This window comes from Cupressus sempervirens, chromosome 5 (genome assembly GCF_028749045.1).
Source record: "Cupressus sempervirens isolate cs-2001-9-10 chromosome 5, ASM2874904v1, whole genome shotgun sequence".
Classification (NCBI taxonomy): Eukaryota; Viridiplantae; Streptophyta; class Pinopsida; order Cupressales; family Cupressaceae; genus Cupressus; species Cupressus sempervirens.
The window spans coordinates 75,619,921-75,645,947 of record NC_143122.1 but is presented as its reverse complement, the minus strand read 5'-3'; the positions used below and the strand labels follow the sequence as shown (position 1 = coordinate 75,645,947).

The 26,027-nt window shown below is 35.7% G+C and overlaps 1 protein-coding gene across 6 annotated transcripts in view; it reads right to left on the bottom strand.

Moving 5' to 3' along the window:
* The window catches only part of LOC149554623 (zinc finger matrin-type protein), a 170,107-nt gene that overhangs the window by 34,398 nt on the left and 109,682 nt on the right, over positions 1 to 26,027 (bottom strand). For all 6 annotated transcript variants that reach the window (XM_089828681.1, XM_089828676.1, XM_089828677.1 and 3 more), the window contains one exon: positions 9,033 to 9,108. In XM_089828681.1, the coding sequence (XP_089684807.1) occupies positions 9,033 to 9,108 (76 nt within the window). The remainder of the gene's footprint in view (positions 1 to 9,032; positions 9,109 to 26,027) is intronic.

The following is a 26,027-nucleotide window of genomic DNA, read 5'->3' as shown; positions in this document are numbered from 1 at the left end:
TGTTAGACACTGTCAGATTGAGAGAAGCAGTGTCAAGTTACCAGACTTCAATGCACAAAGCATCGGAGAGCCTAACAAAGCAATTGGCCCTATTGCGAGAGGTGACCGACATGAAGACGAATGTTGTTGTGACCCACAAGATACTCAAATCAAGCCAAGAACCATTACTTCATTGGAAGCAATTGTTGGAATCCAAAATTGAAAGCTTAGTGAAGTCTAAGCATGAGCAAAAAGATGTCTATGATTTAGTGAAGAAAGTAATGGACAAACTATTCAAACAATTAAAGGTTTTGCACGCTAAATCATATGTCACCAGTAATGGCCAGTTAGACATCAAATGAATGAAAACTTGTATGGATAGAAGGGAGGAGCAACTAAGCCATATGGTAGTGTATGGTTGTCTGAAAGGCCGTACGATTTAGCAAAGAGGCCGTACGGTTGGGTCTGAGAGCCCGTACTAATGCAACAAAGAGGTCGTACGGTTCAATTTGAGAGGTTGTCCAAATGTAGCAGAGGGGTCGTATGGTTCAGTCTGAGAGGTACAGTTGCAATGGGAACGATCGTACGGTTGGGTTGGACAACCGTACAGTTGGTTACAATGATCGTACGGAGTGCAACCGGAAATGTGTGGTGGTGTATAGTGGAGGCAAGGATGGTGAGTAGAACATGCAATGACATCAACAGCCTTCAGTTTACCAAGTAAGATAACAATTGTTGCCCGGATATCAAATTGCCTCAATCCTCACCTTTCTAAACAATGGTTATTTTCGGAATATGCCTCATTTTAAGCATTAAAATGGTCACTTACTTTTAGAGTTTTTGAGAAATTTTCTTCAAATATCTCCGGCTCATTCCTAGCTCCGTCCAACACTTCAAATTTTCAAAATCCAACTTTCAAGTTAAAAGTTCTCATAGGTTAATGGAGGAACCAAAATACGTATTTTCAACTTGATCATTAACCATTAACCTCTACAAAGGTTAATATTAATTGTCAAACCACATATTTCACTTTGAAAGCTTAACCATTAACCTCTCCATCAAAAGGTTAAGATAAGCTTGCAAAATTAACCTTTTAAAAGGTTAAGGTTTGGGGGTCAAAACACGTTTTCTAAACCAAATCATTAACCATTAACCTTTTAAAAAGAGGTTAACGTTCGGGGTCCAAAACACGTGTTTCACTTTAAAATCTTAACCTCTCCATCAAAAAGAGGTTAAGATAAATTTCCAAAAAACGTATTTTCTCCCCCATTATTAACCTTAACTTCTTGTCTCAAAGGTTAAGGTCAAGCTCCAAATACGTATTTTGGAGGTGGTTATTAACCTCTTTGATCAAGTTAGTAAAAGAAGAGAATTGAAATGATGAAGCACTGGCTAATGCTACTGCTAAGTATTCAATTGGAGATAATCCAGCAAAGCTTCAACACAAGAATTCGCAACAAAGAAGAGAAAAGAGTGGCTGATCTCATTCATCAAGATGACGAAGAAACAATGAACATTGAAAATGCAGCTATCACAAGATTTGAAGCAGTGGATTCAGCATGTCTGAGAAAATAGAGCATTTGGAGATGTGACTATAAGAATGACAATGCAAATTCCATAGTTAAATTAATTAGTGATCAAATAATTATGACTCGGGTATATGCAAGCATAGTCACAGATATGGCAAAGGTTCAAGAAGTTAAGTTTGAAGAAGATGAGTGGGAATTGTTTGATTTAATGCTCAATCATGACTGCAAGATATGTACAATACTAGCTGGTGTTTTTAATCCAATAACCTTTTCTATCATCCTCCAAGGTCCTCCAAAGTAGATGTTCAGGGAAACATAGTATTTACACTAATTTTGGGTGCAATGTTTCTTTATATGATTCTCAGTCCAATTGAAACGTTGAAAGGAAGAATAAAGGGAGAACGTGGCATGTATTTGACCGAACGTATCATGGAGAAGCTATCTCATTAAATACACTCTATAGTTGATGAGAGACCAATGCTAAAATGTGAATTTTCCAACAATGGAGAGTCTGTGTTCGAGCCATGAGGAAGGAAGTCCGTCCAGATTGCATGCTAATTATATGACAAAATGTCATCATCGTAGGCCAAGTGGAGATTTTGTTCTACAAAGACAATGTGCAAAGGGTGACATAAGAATTGTTTGACAGAAGAATTTGAAGATGCGGACGCTAAACCGCCACCTTGGTTGTAGCCGTAGACATCAAGTTCATCTTTTGATTCTATTTGTCAAGTTGCAGGAGGAGCCACCGTCTGGAAGAATGGTGGATATATGACCAAAGTTTAGATGAAGAAATTGTTTGACATAGTCCCAATTTTGATTCTTCATCAAAGTGTTGACTACAAAAGCATCATGCTTGAAAATAGTGATTTTTGTCACATTTGACCATATGATAAGGATTTGATAATTCTTGGTTAATTTTGTTGAGGTTAATTAACCTCTCCCAAAACATGTATTTTGGAAGTAGTTATTAACCACGAGAGGACAGTTCTTAACCTCCATCTCTATAAAAGGGATCGTTTTAGCTTTGTAAAGGGACTTTTTGGGACTTTAGAAAAAGGGAGCACTATGCTAAAATTTTGATTAGAAGATGATATTTAGAAAGTATGTACAAATTTTGTCTTTGTAATCAGAAATTCCTCTTAGGTTCTTGGTGCAAGAAAATAAAGGAACCTGCAATTTGAGTTTTCTTCTTCTAAATCTAAATTGTTAGAAATGTTGATTCTCTATGCAGTGAGCATTCTCACAGTATCATGCAGATGTTTATGAATTTTTGGATCAGCATTGCGCTAGTAATAGTTTTCAAGCATAGATCTTGATTGTTATTATTAGCGGTTTTAAGTTAGTCTAGGAAAGCTTTGAAATCATGTGGTGCATTCGTCATCAATGGCTTTCTGTTTATTTATTTTTAAAGTTTGATTTCACTTTTATTTGAAAAACTTCAAATTTATATCATACAAGGGAGCTGCCCCTCTAAATGCAAAGGAATGCCGCATATCAAGGGCCTATCCAACTATTGTAAACAATTTGCCACATATACTCCATTGGGCCATTTTCAAGTGACAAATCTATTTACCAACAACAATAAAGATTGAAGATGCAGGAATGAAGTCTATATTATAGTTGCAAATAATGATAGCATTCTGATTTGCTAGATCCGAGCCAAACAATACTGATGGAATAGGGTAAGGGTTAAATCCCATTGAAATAGGAGAGAGCCAAGTAGGGAAGATCTTTCACTTCTGAAATGGCGAACAATATTCAACTCCAACAGGAATTTGCAGTACAAAGAAATAATCCAAATCACATACCTACTACTACCTACATGTTGTGCTTAAATGCCCTTCGGAGAAACTTCCCAACGGTTTACAAAGATAGCCAACGGCCATACCTACGGAAACAATTAAATAAAAATGGGTCCGAGATATACTAAACCAATCGGCCCATTAACAAAGGTTTGATTAAATATTATTTTATGACAAGAACATTACAGTTCTTTCATCCCAAAATTTGCTTGTCCTCAAGCAAATGCAAATCCGATTCTTGGAAACCTTATGTAATCAGATTCTTCAATTTCAAGTCAGGTATCAAATAGATCATATCGCCTTAGTAAATGATATCTATCTTGGTATCTTTCATCATGTATATAGTCATCCATCAACTCACATGCAAAAGTGTTCTTGGAGTACTCAACCAATAGATGGGCCCGCCAATTATCCAAGGAATGGGGCAAAGTGTTGATTGTTATGTTTTTACTTGCAATGTCTGGGATCATATCATGTTTAAAAATGGCCTAAATCTTTTTGATTATGACTTCCCTTAATCGTTTATTTGGCATTCCTCTTAGAAGCACAAGTCCATCCTCTTGAAACTTTGGATGTACTGGTCAAGGATCTCCATCCACTAGATGCCCAAGATGATATCAGTATAAACAAAATCTATGACAAATAAATCATCCGTCAAGGTATAGTTTCCCATGGAAATTTTTAGCCGTGGGATCACGAGTGCAAGGTAACAAGGCTCCTCCAGCAACCTTAACCTCAATTCCTCCATGCTCTACTGCATGCAATCCCTTACTAGTAACCAAACATGAATTAATAAAAATTGAGTGTGGCACCACTATCAATCATGACTGTGACTTGTTTCCGGTGAAGTGTGCCACGAACCCTGAAGACAATACTTCCAGCCATTATAATGAGGGTAGCAATGGAACCCCTTTTTGTATCATAGCATTTATTCTCTCTTGCTGGTTTATTTCTTCACTAGTCACTATAGGTACTTGTCCTTCGTCGTCATCTGGAAACACCTCAATGTAATGAATCTTTCCCTTCCCAAGGCAGCGATGACCTGGTCCCCATGCTTCCTTGCACATGCAACAAAGCTTTTTTCTCCGAAGCTCTTGTCGAGAGTCTACATCCGATGGAGGTTTAATCTGAATTGGCTCCTTGTCTTTGTCTTCTTGTAGGGATGGTGTTGGTGTAGCTACGTGAGTTTTAGAGGAAGATGCGGCCATGTCACACACCTTCTTAATAGCTTTGTTGAGTGCGCACAGGTTGAACCCTTTGATCTAGCCTCTCAAAGGCTCTCGTAGCCCATCCATGAATAACACAATTCAACATCTTTTAGAGATGTCTCTAACTAGTACTGACAACCTTTGGAACTTAGTGATATAAATGTCTACCGCACCTATTTGCTTTAGCTGAGCTAGATCTTGAAGTTTAGTTCAAGATCCTTCCCATTGAGACAGTCAAAGAGTCTCACAGTGAACTCGACATAAGAGGTTACTTGGTTATGGCTAAACGTGACCAATCCATGGTGCCACCAATCTTTCGCCACTCCTTCCGGATGGAGTGCTGCGAACTTGCTTGCTTCCTCTTCGGGCATCGGGTTGAGTTGGAAATAGGTGTTTGCCTTCAAAACCCATGCCTATACAGTAATGGCTCCAAATCCATCAAATGGTGATAAGTTTAATTTTTTGATCTTTCTCCAAAGATCATCCTTAAAATAACCACGATATCCCCCACCCGAATATCTCATTCTTAGATCAACAGTCTCTGTATGATATATTACCTTCCATATTCGCGTTCTTCCAATCTTCTCGAAGTTTTCCTTGCATTTCCTGAAAAGTGGACTCTCTTTCTTTGCATGGTGATTTTGTCTATGGAAGGAAGATGGGTATCAAGGGTCGAGAGCGAGAGGGTTGAGAGTTTGTCCTTCCCGTAACAAAGTCGTTGCTATGCCCATTTTGTTCTCCTGTTATCTTTCCCTCGGCCAATTTTTGTAGTGTTTCTTGCATAAGCCTTTGGGTTTCATTGATTTGCATTTGGTTTTTGCTGAGCTCTCTTAAAAGATTCATAGTTCTGTCATAAGATCCTGAGGATCTACCATTCTACCAACAAGGTTATTTTGCCTTCTCCTTCAGGTATAAACTTGCATTCACTTCCACAGGTTGGCAGAATTACTGGCTTTGATAACACTGTAATGTTCCAATCCCTGCAATTGAAGCTGAAGGCAGTGTACGGATTGGATGGAGGAGCAACTAAGTCGTATGGTAGTGTACATTTGTCTAAAAGGTCGTACAGTTTAGCAAAGAGGCCATACGGTTGGGTTTGAGAGGCCATACAAATGCAACAGAGAGGCCATATGGTTAAATCTGAGAGGTCGTACAATTGCAAGGGGAGGGTCGTACAGTGGGGTTGGACGATTGTACAATGAGGTAGGATGGTTGTACAGTGCAGGAGGCAACCATACAGAGTGCAACCGAAAATGTGCAATGGTGTACGGTGGAGGCAAGGATGGTGAGCAGAACATGCAATAACGTTAATAGCCTTCGGTCTGCCAAGTAAGATACACAATAAAGATTGAAGACACACAAAACATCAATTTGGAATGAAGTCTATATTATAGTTGCAAATAACAATAGCGCTCCGATTTGCCAGATCCGAGCCAAACAATACAAACGGAATAGGGTGAGGGTTAAATCTCACTAAAACCAAAGAAAGCCAAGTAGGGAAGATCTTTCACTTTTGAAATGGCGAACAATATTCAACTCCAACAGAATTTCGTAGTACAGAGGAATAATCCAAATCGCATACCTACTACTACCTACAAGTCATGCTTAAATACCTTTCAGAGAAACTTTATGGATGGTTTCCAAAGATAGCCAACGGCTATACCTACGGAAATAATTAAATAAAAATGGGTCCAAGATATACTTAATCAATTGACCCATTAACAAAGGTTTGATTAAATATTTATTTTATGACGGGAACATTACAATCACCAGACTTCAATGCACAAAGCATTAGAGAGCCTAACAGAGTAATTGGCCCTATTGCAAGAGGTGATCTACATGAAGACAAATGTTGCTATAACCCACAGGATGCACAAATCATGCAAAGAACCATTGCTTCATTGGAAGTAATAGTTGGAATTCAAAAATGAAAGCTCAGTGAAGTCTGAGCATGAGCTGAAAGATGTCTATGATTTAGTGAAGAAAGTAATGGACAAACTATTCAAATAATTAAAAGTTTTGCACACTAAATCATGTCACCAATAATGGCCAGTTGGTAGACATCGAACAAATGAAGACTAAGTTTCTAGCATTCATTGAAGAGGCTACTAACCCATCAATTTTCCAAGTGACAAAGATTCCAGAACTTTTAGTAGTGGATGGTGTTCTAAAGCATGCAGCGAAGAAGCTCCACTCAAGGATCTCCAGAATAGAAGAATTGACAGAAATGCATGATTATTGGATGATCAAAGCTGACAATATTCTTATTCCTAGTGTCCATGAGCTGAAGAATGTAACTGATGCAATAAAGGCCTACAAGGCCAAATTTGTAACTCCAAAGAAAAAATGATGCTCTGAAAAAGTATTACATTCACCCTGCAAGATATGACAAGTGTCACCCCCTCTATCTCTCATTGATGTTGTAGCCATAATTGGCATTCTCGTAGGCTAAAACTTTGTAATGGATGACTGACCAATCGATCCTATTTTTGGAATGTATCTGTTCAAAGATGCTCTGTTAAGCAATCATCAAATGTAAATGGTCAATTCTAAAAGGGCCTATAAATGTGACTTTTTGAGAAGTAAATAAGATAGGCAAAATTTTGATATGGGCAAACCCTTGTAGTTGGGACTACTGTCTGAGATTCTGTGTCCATATTTTGATTCTGTCGTTCATGTTAGTCTAGTTTTAGTTTTTGTATGGTGCTTGGAATGAAATGTGTTGTTAATGAAAGCTATGGGATTGCAAATAAACTAGGTTTTGTTTCTTTCTTTTTAGTGGTTATAAGTTTTATTTCCCTCATATATAGTATTGTCTCATATCCTTTGTTCTATGCAAGTTAGTTCATGTGCATTTTCATGACTGTGTGAGAAATTCAGGTTTGGTTAATGTAAGCTAATGAGTAGGAAGCAAACGGTTATTTTGAAATCTCACTAACTTGTGCGATTTGGGTATTGCTTAGTTAATCATACTCTCTCTTCTTATGCACTATGCATTGTAGATAGTCTTGCATTGTTGCATGTTGCATTCAAGTAGATTGAATAGACTGCATTTAAGTGTTAGAAGAGCTTAAAATTGACACGTGTGCTTTCATAGTTGTGAAACTTCGTGAGTCATCATCTAAAATCCACTTGGATTGTTTAAAATTTTGGGCAATCCGGTCATACCTCTACTGCTCTTTGGTTAAGAGCATACCCCTAAGTCTTGTTGATCTACTAAAAACAACATTCATTGCAAACCTTTGCATACAAGGGAGCTGTACCTTTTCAATTCAAGGGTTCTTGATAGAACATGTACATTGACCCATTCTGTTGTTAACTACTTTGTCTTTCACCAAGTTGGGCACATTAAGAGTAAGGGTATAAACCAAATCAAGGCAAACTGTTAACCAACACATACTTAGACAATTTTCTAGATTTTTATACTTCAGACATATTCTTATCTTTTGTCATCTCAAAATAGGCTATATGTTACCATGAATGACAACCTTAATACATTACCTTAGCCAAATTGCCAACACTTCAGACTTGGGTATCTTCTATGGACAAACCAGAGATCCTAGAATCCTCGGTTACGCAGATTCGGATTGGGGAGGCTTTGTTCATGACAGAAAGTCCACTACTGGGTATGTCTTCCATTTGAGCATAGATGCTATCACTTGGACCAATAAGAAGTTGCAGGTTGTATCTCTTTCCTAGACAGAAGTTGAATATCAGGAAACAGTCAAAGCAACTTGTGAGGCAGTTTGGCCTCAAAGGATGCTTTCAGACATCCGCCTGTCTCAAGCAGGCCCTTTGCCCCTCTTCTGCAACAATCAAGTGGTGCTCAAACTCGCCAAAAATCCAGACTTCAATGAGAAAAGCAAGCATATTGTGCTTCATTATCAGTTCATCTGCTTGCCAATTGAATATGGGTCTGTGGCTTTGCAGCATGTTCGTGCAGTAGACCGCACCATAAATATTCTCACCAAATCCCTACTTCCAAATAAGTTTGTTAAGTTCCGGGGGCTCCTTGATGTCGTAGACATATTGATCGCTAACGGAGGGTATACAATAATATCTCTATAGATATCTTTCTATTTTTGTCTAATGATCAATACTTTTTACATATTCCAATTTTTCTAATTCTTATGATTGTTTCATTCTAGAAACATCATCTCCTTGTTAACTATAAATGAACATCTTGTTCATTCATTAATTCATTAAAAATATTTACCAACTACCTGTGTAATAATAACTCCTTGTAAAAAATGTAAAATGCCTCACAGAAAACCTCCAACAAGGTAAAGATTTTATATGGTTGTATAATTCAATTCCAATGATCAATGACTATTTACTTCAATAAGCAATCTATGAATTTGTTGTCTAAGCAAAATACTGATACATAATACATGCATGTTTTCTTTAGACAACATTCATGCTTCAAATTTGAAAAAGCATGCTAATGTATTTTACAAAACTTTCAATAGATATTAAGATCTCCCTTTGAATAAAATCGAGTGAAGAATTACTTGAATGTGTAGAATACCAACTAGTATGCTTGCCACAGGTAACCAGCCATCCTCTATTGATATTGATAAATCTGACCTGGAAATTAAGATATGTTGAAATATTTAATATTATTAGCATTTTCATTGGTAACGAGCTAAACCAAATACTAGACAGAAAATGTCATGAAACATGAAATTGTGAGCATTTGCTTTGAATTTATCCTTTATGCATAACTTGAAAGTGCTTCAGTGAATTATTGACTTTTTGCCATTTCATTACTTGTGAAACATATTACAGAAATGTTGAAATGATTTTATCATTTATGCTTTAACTTAGCCATGAGTGTGATGTATGAGTAGTAAGAGCTCACAAAAAACATTGTCCTGTTGCCATTTCATTGCCTTCAGCATTTTAAAACTATCATTATGCACTTACCAATTTCAAGAGGCTGGAGGAAATAAGTTGAAAACAAATGAATGTAGGGGAAAAGTTGAAAAAAAAATTAATTTACTCGGGTATGAGAGGTGATGAATGTCTCTGGTAATTAGCTTCTATTAGCTTGTTAGCAAATTGATGGCTAGTAGGCTCCTGTATCTTCAGAGTTTTAATAGAAAAAATTGAATATACTTCTCGATTTTTCCCAACTACCCTGTTAGCAAATTGAATATACTTATGCTTATGACAATTTGATTTAGTTCAGAAATATGGCATCTCATGGTGCAATAATTACAAGAAACAAACATTTCATCAAAGCAATTTGAGAACTGATATCGTCGTCAGATATTCTAGTTGGAAGTGCTTGCTTATTTGCATGCCAAATGTGGTCTCTTGACATGCCCTATTGTTTGTAATGTAAAATTCCTGGTTCTTATAACTATTTCTGGATGGAATCTCAATAATTATTCCAACATAATTACAAATTCTGAGCACACTTTAATCTAACTCCACTGGAATTTTAATGTAAACACAGAAAATGACAATTTGGAATTATATGCAATAGAATCTGTATGCAGTAACTACGTTGATTTGACCAAAACTGATTGCATAAATTACTGAGGGTTATTAATTAAACATGCACCTGTATTTCTTCAGTAACAATCTACACCAATGTTCATGGGAGTTCATTCTGTGCAATGAACCAATGATTCAGAATTGAGAATGTTGCAATGCTGTTACTGCGCCAACAATTGATGCCTGACCACTGCTTATTGGTTGAAATGTGAATATGCAGTCTTGTCACAATCCAACTACCTCCGGCATCTCTTCTGGACTATGCCCACTGTACAAGGTTGTTGAATCTCAGAATGTCACGGAATATTATTGTCTTGTTCAGGAATGATAACTCCAAACTCCTCTATTCCCAAACAACTGGACTTCCACATAGCCGTCTATGGTCTTCCCTTCTGCCGTATAAGACAAGAGATGTCTTGGTCTTCACTTCCACCGTTTAAGACAAGGAATGTCTATGTATCATTCGCACCTTCCTGATTATCTTCAAATCCATCTTTGGCTTTCTTCCCTTTAGGAAATGACGATGATTGTTGAAATAGTGGTATAAACCAAGTCATGCTGATGATAAAGTGATAGATAAAATAATCACTGTTCTCAATGGAACAAACAGCCTCTATTTGGTCTTCTTTAGATATCTCCATCTATTGTTTTCCACTAGGCCAGTTTAAGAAACTGACAAAAGGATTCAATCTTTGAATACCTTCAATCAATAAATTTGTATCAATCCCAATCCGTCCATCTTCCTTCGCCAAACAGGCTTTAAAAAGTGTTATATTCAGTTTCTTCCAGTGGAACACCCAAACTGACTTATTAATTGATAACAGTTTTAGTATTAACTATTATTATTTTATTCGCATTTTCTAATTATTAATTCAAACATTAATTATAATACATTAGTTCATAAAATGATATATATATATATATATATATATATATATATATTTATTTTTATATATTTATTTATTTATTAAGTTGTCTTTCAGAAAGACAATTCTGGAGGATCATTACAGGAAATCTAGTGGAATGCAATAAATTGTGAAGTCAAATTGTTGAAAAAGCTTTAGAAACTTTCAGTTATGATTACCCTGCTCGGCATGCATTCAAAATTTGGTATCACTGAAATGCTCTGCTAAGCACTAGTGTGGAATCTGGACTTGCAAGCAATAAAACCGAACTATTTGACAGAACACTTGAGAGATGTGTCATCTTCCAGGAATGAGATAAAGCGATTTCACACATGGTGAAATCTTCTAACCACATACGAACACTCAACATGGCCAGCATGTGGATGTGAGCTCTTTGAAAGAAAGCCTGAAAGAAGTGTTGATAGAAATATCTGCGAAGGAAACACCAAATCTATCACAACTTTACAACAGCAAGACAAGGTGGAAATATATATATATATATATATATATATATATATATATATATATATATATGAATATAAAGGAATTTAGTCGTGTTGGGGAGCGTTTGAGAGATTGTTTTGGTGAGCTCAATTCAAATCCTGGTTGGAATCATAACTTTTATAATGATTGAAGTTGATCAATGCATTTATTCGCAAGGCAGAAATGTTCCAGTATGCAACTACACGTTGAATTGGTAGTAAAATATTCTCACAAAGTATCATGGATGAAGCAGACAAAGATCGAGAACTACCTCAATCTAGTCAATAACTTGATCTTTCTTCCAACTTATGGGTAACTAGTTACCTTTTTGTAAAAGTAACTAAGTCATGTATTGTAACTAAAAGTTAGGTTTGGGGTTGATATTTGTAAAAGTAAGGTAAATCCTAACTTGTCTTCAAAGTGGTTTAGTTATGGTAAGTATTTATTAGTTGGTTATTAATGGAGCCTATAAATACAAGTCTTTTGCATTGTAAAAAGGGAGACTTTTTAGTAAGGGGAAACTCAGGAGAAATTCAGAAAGAAACTTTAAATTATTTTTAGTCTTGCATTATGTAAAGAAGAATTTGAGATTGTATAATCTCATAATCATGGTAAGGAAGACATTTATTCATATTTTTTAACTATTCCTCTTACTTATCAATGCTAACTTATTATATGTTAAGTTGGTAACCTTTAATGCATGTGTAAGACATTGATATTGTGTAGTTATTGTAATGATATATCTTGTTTCGAATGTGATGAAGTGGCCTCTCTCTTCAAATGTGAGATATATGATTCTTTCTTTGTTGTTGTTGCATGGATAAAATATTTGTTTATAAATCTCCTTTGTAATTGTTATTTGTTACAGAATCCTAATTGGTCTTAATATGTCTTCCAAAAGGTTTACGTTGTTCATTCGCTTCAGTTTAGTGCTTCCTCCTTTTTGTAATTGTTGGTTAAACATACACAAGAACCTCAAATATCCCTATCATACAAGGGAGCTGGCCCTCTCAAAAGCAGAGGAAGATTGCGATTTGATAGTGATCTAATTGCAATCTCTCCAACTATTGGCACAATTTTCACTACATCTTATGAAAGTAGGTCTGTTTTGAAGACAATGTCACAGTGAAAAATCTATTTACCAACAGATCTTTTGCAACTCAAGTGGGGATTCAAAATACCAGTGCATATTACTCCTAAGAAATTTCAAGTTACCTTCCCTAGGCAACTCTATTTCAAAAATTGAAATATTGGACCAGGCAATATGGTTTGATATCAAGGAAAAGTGGAAAGTGATCATGATAGCAAGAGTGATGATAAGGATTGTTCCTATCAAATAAATCAGGTTCCTGATGAGCCCGTGCAGGTTAAATTCTTGGAGAGTTTCTACAGTGGCATGCAATTCCTTTCTCATTAGATACATTATTTATTGTTCCAAGTTTTGAAAAGCATGTAGAAAGTCATCGTCTTGGTCACAATCAGAAATTCTTATCACAGAGAGATTGTATGAGCTAAGATGAAGAAGATTTGAAATCAATAATGAAAAACAATAAGAGTGCCTCTCATGTACCTGTTGTTCAACAAAACCAGATTGTTGATTATCCTAACCAAGTCAACTTTTTGAAGAATTTCTATGGCGGCTTGCAGCTCGTTCCAAATAATATTCATCCTTCCATGTTTCAAGCTTTGTGAAAGATTAAGGAAAAAGATAGAAAATGGAACTAATTTCTTTCTTATGATCATTTGATTAAATGAAAGATGAACAATAATGATGATGCTCCATCCCTTATACTAGCTAATCAAAGAAATAAAGATCTTGATGATCCTAAGCAAATGCAATTTTTGAAAAGCTTCTATGGAAACATGCACCTTGATCTTGATAAAATCCATCCTCCATTGCTTCAACAATTGCAAGAGCTTGAACAAAAAGGTGAGATTGAGAATCATCTTCCTATTGATAGGTCACATATTAATACATGTTTTGAAAGATATTCATCAAAATGTGCATCGATTAGAGAAGATGAAGCAATATCTACCCAGAAGAGTATATGTCAAGAAAAAGAGCAAAAGGAAGGGAAAGAGAGAAGAAGTTTGCATTGAAGCTTGTCACAAGCATAATGAAGATTGCAAGAGAAGAAAAGAAAATCTTCCATCAAACTAAGAGCAAGGAGTTTGAAGAAAAGACATCAAATGCCTTCCATACATGCATGCAGCCCAAGTGTGGAGAGAATGGTGAAGAAAATATGCATCTAGATGAATGTCATCCAATTTTTGTCCCAACTTGGTGTTTGGAGACTTGAAATGACGACTTTCTATGTGGAGAAGATATTCATATTTATCCATTACTAATCACTGAAGATGATAGCCCCGCTGATGAAATTAGCGCTTCAAAGTATATTATACAATCTTGTGAGCCTTTGCAAGTATCTTCTTCTCCTTCAGAAATTGAGAACTTTACTTTTGAATATATCACTGAAAATTCAAATGGGTGATACAATTGATAGAAGATTGAATTATTAACTCCAAGTGGGCGAAGAGGAATCATCAAGTAATATTATCCAAACTTTCATGCAAATAGAATATGAAATTTTTCAATTTCATGAAGAGTGTCATGAAGAAGGATTAGTGAACCACGAGAACATAGATACTGATGAAAATAGGATTCAAAGTTCAAAGCAATCCATTTATATAATATTTTTATCGAATAGACACTCCTATATCAATGCATGTCTGTGAGAACTATACCAATAATGAAGCACAGAATGAACTACAGGGAGATTTAATAAAGGGCAGTGAAGGTAACTCTCATGATGTTTAAATTCCAGCTTGGTGTTTGAAAGCTTCAGTTGATGATTTCCACCAGGATGAGTGCACCTATCTCAATCCTCTATTTTTGGATGAACATGTTCCAACAGATGACTGGAAAGTCACGATTCTAAAACTAGATTTAACATTTGCATTGGCACAAGTTTCATCATGCCACAAGATGTATGAAGCTTGTCCACTTTGTAACTTCATCTCTTCTAATACAAATCATCAAAAGAATCTTCAAATAGAGGATATTGAAATGCCTGACAAGATGTTGAAAGTCATGACTGCCATTGCAGAAAGTGATACCAAGGCCTATTCAAAAGAGCTCTGAGATCTATGATGAGATATGGTTGTTTGGTCTTTTGTTCAGAAATATTCCTCATCTCATGTTTACCAGTATGTTCAAACTACTAAGCTCACAAGTTTGATAGAGGTACACAACAATGCTTTTTCGCAAAGGTACCTATTTCTCCAAAACCTATAAATGGCTTCATATGGTCGTCTTTGAGTCACTTGAGTTAGGGGTACCTACCATGTACATATTTAACTAGGAGCTTTTGTTGTGGGTCCCCTTGTCTTTGTGTGCTTTGTGTCTTTTCTCCCTTTTTTGGGTTTGTGTCTAGTTTCTCCAATTAGTTCCAATGTTATCCTATGATTGTTTTCTAGAGACTCTATTGCCCAATTGATTAAGTGTAATAACCCAGTTCCAGTTATGGCTTAACCAAATTACTTTATCAACATCAATTTCCTTACCCATTCATAAGGTTGTCATTTTAACAAACACTTGGCAGGTAAGCTAAATATCACTATATATAATGCTAAGTCTTGAGCACGTTGCAAATAGATTTACCCAATTAATCCAGTCTTGAAATCTATGATGAATGAACGTATTGGAAAACTGTAACACTGTAACAACAGGATCACTGAAATTCTGAAATTATTCGCTAATTATGACAAATAATTTATAATTGAATATGACACGTCACTTCCATCTCAATTTGATTTCTCATACTTTATTTATCAAGCCAAATAACTACAGGTTGCAAATTAAGAATTAAAATAGAGGACCCTAACAGTTCCAAATGAATGCCTGTTTGTATACCAAATTGCCCAACGCTGGGTGTATCAGAATTTTCAGCTTGATCACCAATTATAATTATAGATAGGCTCATAATAGTGAATTTTGGACCCTAAATCTTGATTGCAGGCCTTAGTAAAGGCCTTTAAAATACTTCCAATATGGAGACGCGGCCCTTTAATTAATCTGCAGCCCTTGGAAATAGAAATCTAACCCCTAGAAATGAAACGCAGGTCCTGTAACAGTGACGTCCAGCCTCTAATTTATGCCTCAGCCTTTGGAACAGTGAATGGTGCTTGTAACATCCAGAACACTGCCTTCCCAGGTAATAATTGGCAGCCACAAATGCCCAGGTCAAACTCTTATAATGCAAACATTGATTGATATAACAATTCCAATGGATCTCTTCACAATTTTCAAACTATCTCCAGCATTAAGCTCCTCCTTAGCCACAGTAAATACGGTAGGAGGAAAATATAAATCAGATCAAACAATTCACAATACCTCAGCTCTGAATTGCCAAACACTTCTCACAATCTCAAACTCGACCCTTATACTTCAGCAAGGGCACAAAAAATCAGAACTCAGAAAAGCCACCAAGGCAACAAAGCAAATAAATATTCAAGCGTTGCTTTTCTCATCAAATGGGCTTGTATTTATAACCTCCAAATGCCCTTTTGTTGCCAAAATGTAACTTCACTCAAGAAGCTTCACCACACAATATTAATTAAAAGTTTCCATTAGATTCTTTTACTTGACCTGGCTTAACTAATTAGATAAATGGCCCCTTCCAATGATAACTAAACCTTCAACTTAAGTGAAATTATAAAGTTAAATTATAACTTTATAATAAGTTTAATGATTTAATAATAATTTGGCTGCTAAAAATATAATAACTCTCAAAATACTCATCATTAAAATATGTCGTTTGAAATAGGAGTCACACCTACGATTTCTCCATGTAACCAAATGCACTTTCAAAAAATAGAAAGGGTTCATCTCAATCAATACCCAACTTACCACAAATAGTAAGTACACAAAACTAAACCCAAACGAAGTCCAATCTGAGCCAAATGAAGACCAACCTATAGCTTATTGAATTGTGGAGAAGATAAGATCCTCCCAAGCCAAGCCACTGCCTCAGAAGACCCTCTATCCACAATAATTAGCCTACGAGGATCACAATAATAGGCTAATCCCTAAAACGAAAATAGGGACATTACATTAAGCACCAATCAATTGCAAGCTTCTTGGGTTCATCATGTGCCCCTTCTGGTCCTTGTCCCCAGTTAGGGTATGGCTATATAGCCAACTAAAATGTAGAATATATAAAGGGTGATTGGAAAATAAAACAAATGTACCCTTGGTAAGATATGCATTTTGGTTTGCTGCTTAGACAATGCCCCCACTTAAAGCCAATTGTTGCCTCATTTGTTAACATGCAAAAATTTTAATTCGTTTTTTGCATTGAATGTGTTGCCTAGCCTACCTCCAAATCTTGCCATATACAAACTTGTCATGCATCAGTCAAAACTCAAAAAGATTTAAATTTTGAAAATTATAAGGTGTCAAGGGAAAATGTCTTGCAAAGCTCTTTTACACCATCTTGAGCAATGACGCCGATTTTCTCAAAAACTCACTTCACCATCTGTGAGATTGTAATGCCTACATTTTCATAAACCTACATTTGAAAAATGTTAAAATCTTGTCCAAAAAGCTTTGTCATGAATAGTGGATTAGGGTCCCCTTTTTAAATTTCCATCTCCTCAATAAAAAGTCGTGACAAGTTCTCAAAAAGGGACAAGTGAAGAATTTATAAAAAAGAAATAAAGTCAAATATATTCACTTTTTGAAAATAAAAATGATTATAAAATGGAAAAACAAAAGAGTTTGTGAGTTTAACTATTTATGCATTATGAAATCACAATCCATAACCTTTATGACTTAGTGAATGCAAAGAAATTTGGATGGTGAAAAATTAATGCGGTTAAGTTACAGATGGTAAAAAGTGAGCATTGTGAAATCAGACAACTTCAAAGCCACAAATTCTTTAAAGTAAATTTTCAAGGTTTGATTTTTCCTCATCTTCTCTATCTCTATGCACTAGGACAACTGCTCTGGGTATGTTAACCAGCATAATGCATTGATTAATGTTAAGGAAACATGATCAATTAATAATACTTCTTTTAAAATTTATATACTCTCTCTCTCTCTCTCCTTATATTTTCTCCTTGTTTATAGAAATGGTGCAATATTGCCTTTGCAGATTTTAGACAAGTTACACTATCAATTTGAAAGCAATTCTGAATTGTTTAAATATTACTGCATATAATATGATTGCTGCAACTTGAATAATACTGCTGTGGTTTCTGTATATCAAAGTGCAGTGATACATTGTGTATATATAAGTATTAGTAGACATGTCCCTACATGGGACATACCCTATCACTAATAATACCAATTCAGAACAATCATGTTTAGCTTGCAAGTGCCATTCTAATACAAGAGCGATCTGCACAATAATCGCTATCCACAAGGAATACAATTTGCATCATAACAATTAGTGTTCATAAAGACCACGATCTGCATCATATTAATTGGTATTTGCAATGATATGTATAACAATTATTACACACAGATCATTGATTCAATCAGATTAACAATAACTCACACACTAATAGTTATAATTATTAGATGATATTGATAATTACTAATGTGTGTGTGTGTGTGCGTGTGTGTGTATACATATTTATATGTTAATTATCTAATAATTATTAGTCAGAAATAATAATGATTACCTCGTAACCATAATGATTGATTAAACATGGTTTATCTCTTAGTTAAATCAATCCAATTGAAGTTACAACACTAACACTCCCTTTTTGCTAAGTGTAATGTTCCATTCCCGACATCACTTCCAGGGAGATAAGCTGGCTGTATGGTAGTACTCTATGCAGAATAGGGAGGTTGTGCAGTAGTGTGGGAGCAGTTTAGGCACAATAGAAAAGGTCGTATGGAAGGTATGGAGCAAGGCCGTACAGTAGTGTTGGAGAAGGTCGTACAGTAGTTGTGGAGAGGACCGTACGGTGATTGTTGTGTTTGTATGGTGATTAGAGGAAGTCATACAGTAGCAACACATAGAGAGGATGGTGAATGCAGGGTCTATACGGTGAGGACGGGAGGGTGTACAATGTTGATATATTCGAATGGTGGACAGGTACGGGAATGTGACGGCACAACTATTAATGTAAGTTGTTTCAAGAAATACACAATACCTTCACCACTTACACAAATGTAACCCAATACAAGCTATTGTACTTCAACGCAGAATATGTATATTTGGTAACAAGAATATTGTTCACATTTGCCAAATTCGAGCCAAGAAATACACAGACAGAATAGGGTGAGGGTTGAATCCCATTGAAACCAAAATAGCCAAGTAGGGAAGATATTTCACTTCCGAAATAGCAAACAACAGAGAATTCCAATTGAAATTCACAGTACAAAGAAAATAATCCAAATTGCATACCTACTACTACCTACATGTTGTGCTTAAATACCCTTCAGAGGAACTTCCTGAGGGTTTACAAAGATAGCCGACGGCCACACCTACGCAAACAATTAAATAAAAATGGGTCCATGATATACTAAATCAATCAGCCCATAAACAATGGTTTGATTAATTATTTATTTTATGGCGGGAACATTATAGTCATCCCGTCCCAACATTTGCTTGGCCTTAAGCAAATACAATACTGGATGCTGCAAAATGTGTTCACCTTCCCAAGTCACGTCGTCCAACAGCAAGTGTTTTCAGCGTACCAAGTATTCCCTCAAGGTACGGTTCTGCAAAGTCTTCTCCCATGCATCAATGATCTCGACAAGTTCTAACAAGAGCTTCCCTTCATTAAGCGATGGAAGATCCGTGGTTATTGCGATGTTCTGTTCCAATTCATAGGCAACTTCACCGATGCGATGAGCTACAGGATAAGGACCATAAAAACGTGGCTTTAATTTTTCTTACTCCTTGTGAGAATATTTCCCATGAATCTAGTAATCCATCTATCGCCATTAATGTTAGTTCTTCATCATCAATTATGTACCCAATGCTTGTAAGATCATCTCTTAGACTAGCCACCCTTAGGAAGTATGAATTCATAAATTCTCCCTTCCTTATTTTTATATGATTTAGTTGCCTTTTTAGTGAAAGGGTTGTAGTTGCATTATTAAACTTATATGCATTTATTAAAGCACTCATCATATTGTATGATGTCTGATGTTTCATTAGGATAGGTACTATTTCATTTTTAACTCCATCTAATATGATTTTCATGGCTCTCCTGTTTCCTTTGATCCAGTTAGTTTTATATGGATCAGCATCAAGTTGCTTAGATTCCTTATCAACAAATTGTGTTACATCATTTTCATCAAGAGCCATCATAGTTCTAAATTTTCATGCAATGAAGTCGTCTTTTCCATCAAATCTATCTTTGGGTCAAATTGCATTAGCCATTGTAGGTAGAAGAATGAAGCTAAATGTTACATCCCAATTTTTGACCTAATTTGAAATATAGCAGTTGAGGTTCACATGAAGTCAGTTGGCAATTTAAATTGTTATAATCTGGCGAAATGGTAAGATAGTTAGTCGTTATGATTTCAAGTGAAGATAACATGTTAGTTGATCATTAATTATGAATTCATGAAATTAAGAAGATGGTTAACCGTTGTGATTATTTAAACTAATTTATTATGATAATATAATTTAACAATGGAGAATTTCCTTGTAGGGAGCCTATTAGTGGGGTGGAAACATTGTCAGAAAAGAATTACGCAAGAGCATCACCATCACTGGGCAGATGGGTAGAGGACCTAGCGACTTGGAACAAAATAGATCTGTGGGACCCGCATGAGTTATTTAATAATTAATTTAAGATAATTGAGTTAAAATTTAAAACATATCTCAAAGGATTTTAATTTATCTTTTATCAAATTATTTTGATAATAATTTGTATTCATGCATTTAAATATAAAAATAATTTAAATAAGTGATTATAATAATGTTCAAAATATAATAATGTTCGGAATTATAATTTCTTACTTTTAACTGATTAACTCTTGGCATGAAAATCGATTTAATATTTGACAATTTGATTGTATAATCGTTCAACTTTATTTTTCCAACCTTTTAATTATCTATCCTTCTTATTCTTTTCCTCTTATTTTCCTTCTTTTTTTTAATTCGATTTGAATGGCATTCAAATGGCTTCTTATAATTGATGGTAGCTGAAGAGCCAAGCATCTCTTTTTAATAGTCTCTTTAATTGTATTTTGATATAATTCTTATCTCTGTGCAACCCGTAACTTTTCTTTTTCATCCGTCTATACGTACTTGCTTATGCGTTTTAGGTAAGAAGAGGATTTTGAGTTTTGGGTATCGGCCTCCAAGGTTCATCGACTAATTTCTTCAATTCCATGGCAACAAGCAACCACGGGACCTTAGCTAGGAACGTCAGACCAAAGTCATGAGCAGACTAGTATAAGCCACCCATGGGAGTTGGAGCAGACTATTAGGCTCACATAAGAAAACGCAGACCTTGTTTCTTTCCTTTAATTCCTTCATATTGCTTTGTCTGACGACTTTTGTTTCAAGTGCAAGCTCTATCCATAATTCGTTGGTGAAGTCGCGTAAGGCATCTGCCATAACCCAAGTATGTCTTATGTTCTATATCTGCTAAGTTAAATACATCTCAATCAGAATATAGCTCATACACTGCTGGTTCTTTGTTACTACTTTTCTTAGTATAACGTCAACAGTGTGTTGTTAGAGATACTGAACTCATAACATGATATATTTATTTTCATCTGAATACATGGAATAGTAAATAGATTTATTCTGTATCTTGATGTAATCCATGACATGAAAGTTTATGTAAAAATCAACCATCTCAATTTAGAACCAATTACATCTTGATATATATTTTATAGTGGAGATCTGGAAAATCAGAACACCAAGGAATTCACCAGCAATGATGCATGTTAGGGTGAAGAGGTGTAAAGCAAATCCAAGGAAATGAAAAGGTGAGCACCTAGGAATCACCGGCTTGATGGCCTGAATGGTGAGGAGGTGTAGAGAGTCTGCATAAACAATTCACATGATTCTTGCTAAGTCCAATCTGATGCTTGTTTAATCTTTCTTTACTCTCATTTCTCATTGTTGCACCAAAAGTTAGTGCTTTGTTTTATACATTTACCTTAATGATAGTTCATGACTGTACAATGCTAATTTTTATTGTTCCATGTCTTACATATGAGTGCATTAGATTTTGTTATTGTCCTATTACGTAGGGTTGTTTAAATGATTTCCAACACCAAGTAAAGCATTGGAACTCTTGATTGTTTTCAGTAAGTATAATATCTATTTTTCAGTCAGTACATAATGATAGGTCAGAGAATAAATCAATTATGTTCCAACTCTTTTCTTTTCTGATTGGATATCCATCCTTAGCCGGCTAGGCATAATAGTTGAGAATTATATATATTTTAGTTGTTAGTTTGCTGAAGTACATAAGAGATCAATCTTTGAGTATCCTAGAGAATGCATTGTTTATGAATTCAAATAGTAATGTTTAAAAACCTAATTGTTTAAGTGAATCAACATCAATGCACATGCTATTACAGTTTTCCGAACAAATGTAGAATACTAGTAACACCGAGGAATTTACCGGCAGAGAAACCATGAAATGGTGAAGTGGTGGAGTTAATCTACAAGAATGCGGAAGAGAAATCAATTCTAATTAAATTAATTAAACATCTAATTTTGAAATCTTTGAAAAATATAATTATGTAATCACAAAGTGTGAAATGCTGAATGTATGTAATCTTCTTGAATAATTGACAGAGTCATCTACTTTGAGACTTCCAAATACCTAGGACTCACCCAGCTGTATAGCCAAGGAGATGGATGATGAGGTGAAAGAAAGGAATCATCAATAATATGAATAAGTATCAGATACGACATAACAACGTTTATCAATTTTAATATGAATAAATTAATAGCTCATGCATATTCCTGTTACTATGATCTCCTGCTGCCAAGTCATATGATGTGTTATCTACTAGAATGCCTAGTGGATGGCAAGATGATCCCTGCCAATTCCGGGTAGGGAGGGTCTTTCTCGTTAGAGATCGTGTGGGGATATGTTGTGGTCTGAGGTTGGGTGGTTAAGCCCCTGGCAATGTTTCACCTCTCCCCAAGATGTTAGTTGTGCGTCCAACAAAGATAAGCTATGCAGTCAATTGTTTATTGGAAATAGGTATTATCACTTTTATTTATGAGGTAAGATTAAAATGAGTTATTTCATTGTTACCGTTATTTTACACCTAGATGCAAGAGATAGATTCGTGGATTGTTTTTCATTTATATGAATATCGAATATAAGTATATTTCTAATCTTGAGACACTGTCACAGTTAAGCAATCGAAAGGAAAGGAACCTGAAGCCCTAATTGATTGAGTGATGACTGGAAAAATAATTCAATTCCGTGGTGGTGAAAGCCCTAATTGATTCCGTGTTAGTGGAAGCCCTAATTGAATCCGTAGTAGCGGAGGTCCTATTTGAAACAATAGTACCAAAAGCCCTAAGTGATATAGCAATACCAAAAGCCCTAAATGAACTGATGGTAGACGATGCCCTAATTGATATAGTCGTATGTGATGCCCTAATTCTAAATTTAGGGGTGTATTTAATTGTAATTATCATTTGATTTTGAGATAGCAGTTTTTAGACGATAGTCGTCATGTGATATTGTTAAATTGGTATTGTGGACTAACCCAGGTGATTGCAAAAGCATCCCTAATTTGATTTCGATCTCAGTTTTCCGAGGTATGTAGATTTCAATTTATGTAATAATTTCATTTGATGGTATTTCAAGTTTTTAAGTTAAGAAATTTTGTCTAACTGATTTTAATGGTAAATCTTATTCACATGAACATGAATGATATAACTGTCTTCCTATGAAAATAAAGTTGTTAATCAAGACTCGGGAAATCAGGATGTTACACTAGATATGTATTAAATCTGATTACTAATTTGTAGAGCCAAGATTCAACTACCAGAGCTCTGATACCATGTAAGATTTCTGCAAACTCTGATTAATCAATATTGATATAATACCTTTACTCTTGCTGGAGATGGTCCTTATACATACCAGCCAGTATATTAAGTGTTCTTCCTATGATGTATAGTTCTGCAATAAAATGTTTATCTCTGCTATAAATTGTATAAGGCAGTAAATGCCAAAGGAGCAAACTTGTATTTTTATGTGTGTCCTTTATCCACATTCACACCCCATATATATATAACACCCAAGGGGCATGTCCTTAGAAAGGACATGTCCCTCTCTAGGTCGGCCCTATACAAATTGTATTCATAAGATCAGTGTCTCTTATGGATAGCAATTAGTTAGTAATTAAACTATGTTCATGAATTTAGACTTTAACAAAAGTGCCCCAAGGAGATGCCAATCATAATGAAGACAATAACCAATTATATAGGCATGTTCATTCAGGGATATTTCATGCATTGTTTGATCTGCAGATTCAGATCAGTATGATATCAAAGTTACCTTTTATAAAACTAATAGAGTTTGGGAAGCGTTTCAAATATTGTTTTGGTGAGCTCAATTAAAAATCTTGGTTGGACTCGTAACTTTAATAGCGATTGAAGTTGATCAATGCATTGATTTGAAAGGCACAAATGTTTCAGATTGCAGCTACACAAGTGTAAACAAAGAATTGAAGATAAAATGCTTTCAAAAAGTATCATAGATGAAGCAAACAAAGATCTAAAGCTACCTCAATATAGTAAATAATTTGATCTTTCTTCAAAGTTATGGGTTACTAAACTTTTGTAGAAGTGACATATGTCACTTATTGTAACTAAAAGTTAGGTTTGGGGTTGATATTTGTAAAAGTTCGGTAAACCCTAACTGGTCTTCAAATGGTTATGTAGTTATGCTAAGTAGTTATTGGTTGGTTATTCCTTGAGCCTATAAATATAAGGCTTTTTCTCTAATGTTCCCGTTATAAAATAAATAATAAATTAAACTTTGTAATGGGCCGATTGATTTAATGTATCTCGGACCCATTTTTATTTTTGTCTTCATAGTTTGTGTTGTCGTCGGCTATCTTTGTACACCCTCGGAAGGGTTTCTAGACAGGTATTTAAGCACGGCTTGTAGGAAGTTTGTAGGCATGCTAGGGACTATATTTCTCTGTACTGCAAATTCCTGTTGGAGTTCTGGATTGTTTGCCATTTCGGAAGTCAAAGATCTTCCCTATTTGGCCAAAGCAATTTCGGTGGGATTCAACTGTCACCCTATTCCATTGTCGCATGTATTACTTCACTCGGATTTGGCAAGTCGGAGCACCATCATATTGCGAATAACTATTGGTTCAATCTATTCTTTGTTCTGTGCATTTCCATTTTCGTCTCTCTATTATTTTGTGGATTCCATCAACATTTTGTGTTTGTGTATGAGCAACATTGTGTTTCCATCCCCAACTGTGTGTTTCCACACTGCTCATTCCTCACCCATCCATCCATTTGTGCTATTCTTCACCTCCTTGTACGGCTTGGGCTTTTGAACCACCATACGACCTGTTATTATCATCGTACGACCTGCAACAAACACCCAATGGCTTGGCAATCTTCCACCGTACAGCTAACTATCCTCCACTATACAACTTCCACAACCTCCACCATACGGATTGCCTCTCCTTACCATACGGCCATTGGGGTCATCGTACGGACTAACAACCACCACGTACAACTTCCACCGTACAAATTGCCTCTCCATATCGTACGGCTATTCTGGTTTGTAGTTAGTCGAACCACTACAATGGTATCAGAGCACTTTGATCCTACCAGCTTGTGGACAGTGAATGAGAGTTTATAGCCAGAAGAGGAGGAGGACATATTCCATTGATCGAATGGCTGACGAATGGGAATCGACCACTGCCGAACTTGTGGCTCTACTAAGGGAACTTGCCAAAAATCAAGCACAGATCACTGATACGCAGCAACTCATGGAAGAAACTCTCAAGAAGTTGGCGGAGAACAAAATATTTGGAGAAGAAAATGGTCACAGCACTGACTCAGTGTCGAGTAAATCAAACCCTCCGCCAACACACTCTCGATCTTCCATGCCGACTTCTCCACCACGAATAGAGGCACAACACGGAGGGAGACAACCAACTTTTAAAGAGATGAGAGAAGACTATAAGAATGCAAACCTTGAAGAAGATATATCCTACAAAGATTACACAGATCTAAGAATGAGGTATTCGGGAGGCAGAAATAGAGGATACTTTAACGATGATCTTAGAAGAAAGTTGAGTAAGATAAATCTGTCACCATTTGACGGATTCGGTTCCATATCAGCGCAAGCGTGGGTAATGAAAGCTGATAACTACTTCCAACTGAATCTTATGCCAGAGGAAGAAGCAATCAAATTTGCCGCACTACACTTGGAGGGAGTTGCGCATGAATGGTGGCACCACGGCACCATCACATTAGGGCATGATCAAATAAATGCTTATGCGGAATTCACGGGGAAATTGATAGAACGATTTGATGGTAAAGATCTAGAGCTCAATTTCAAAGATTTGGCGCAACTGAGCCAAGCCGAATCGGTCAATCAGTTCATTGCGGAATTTCAAAAACTCTC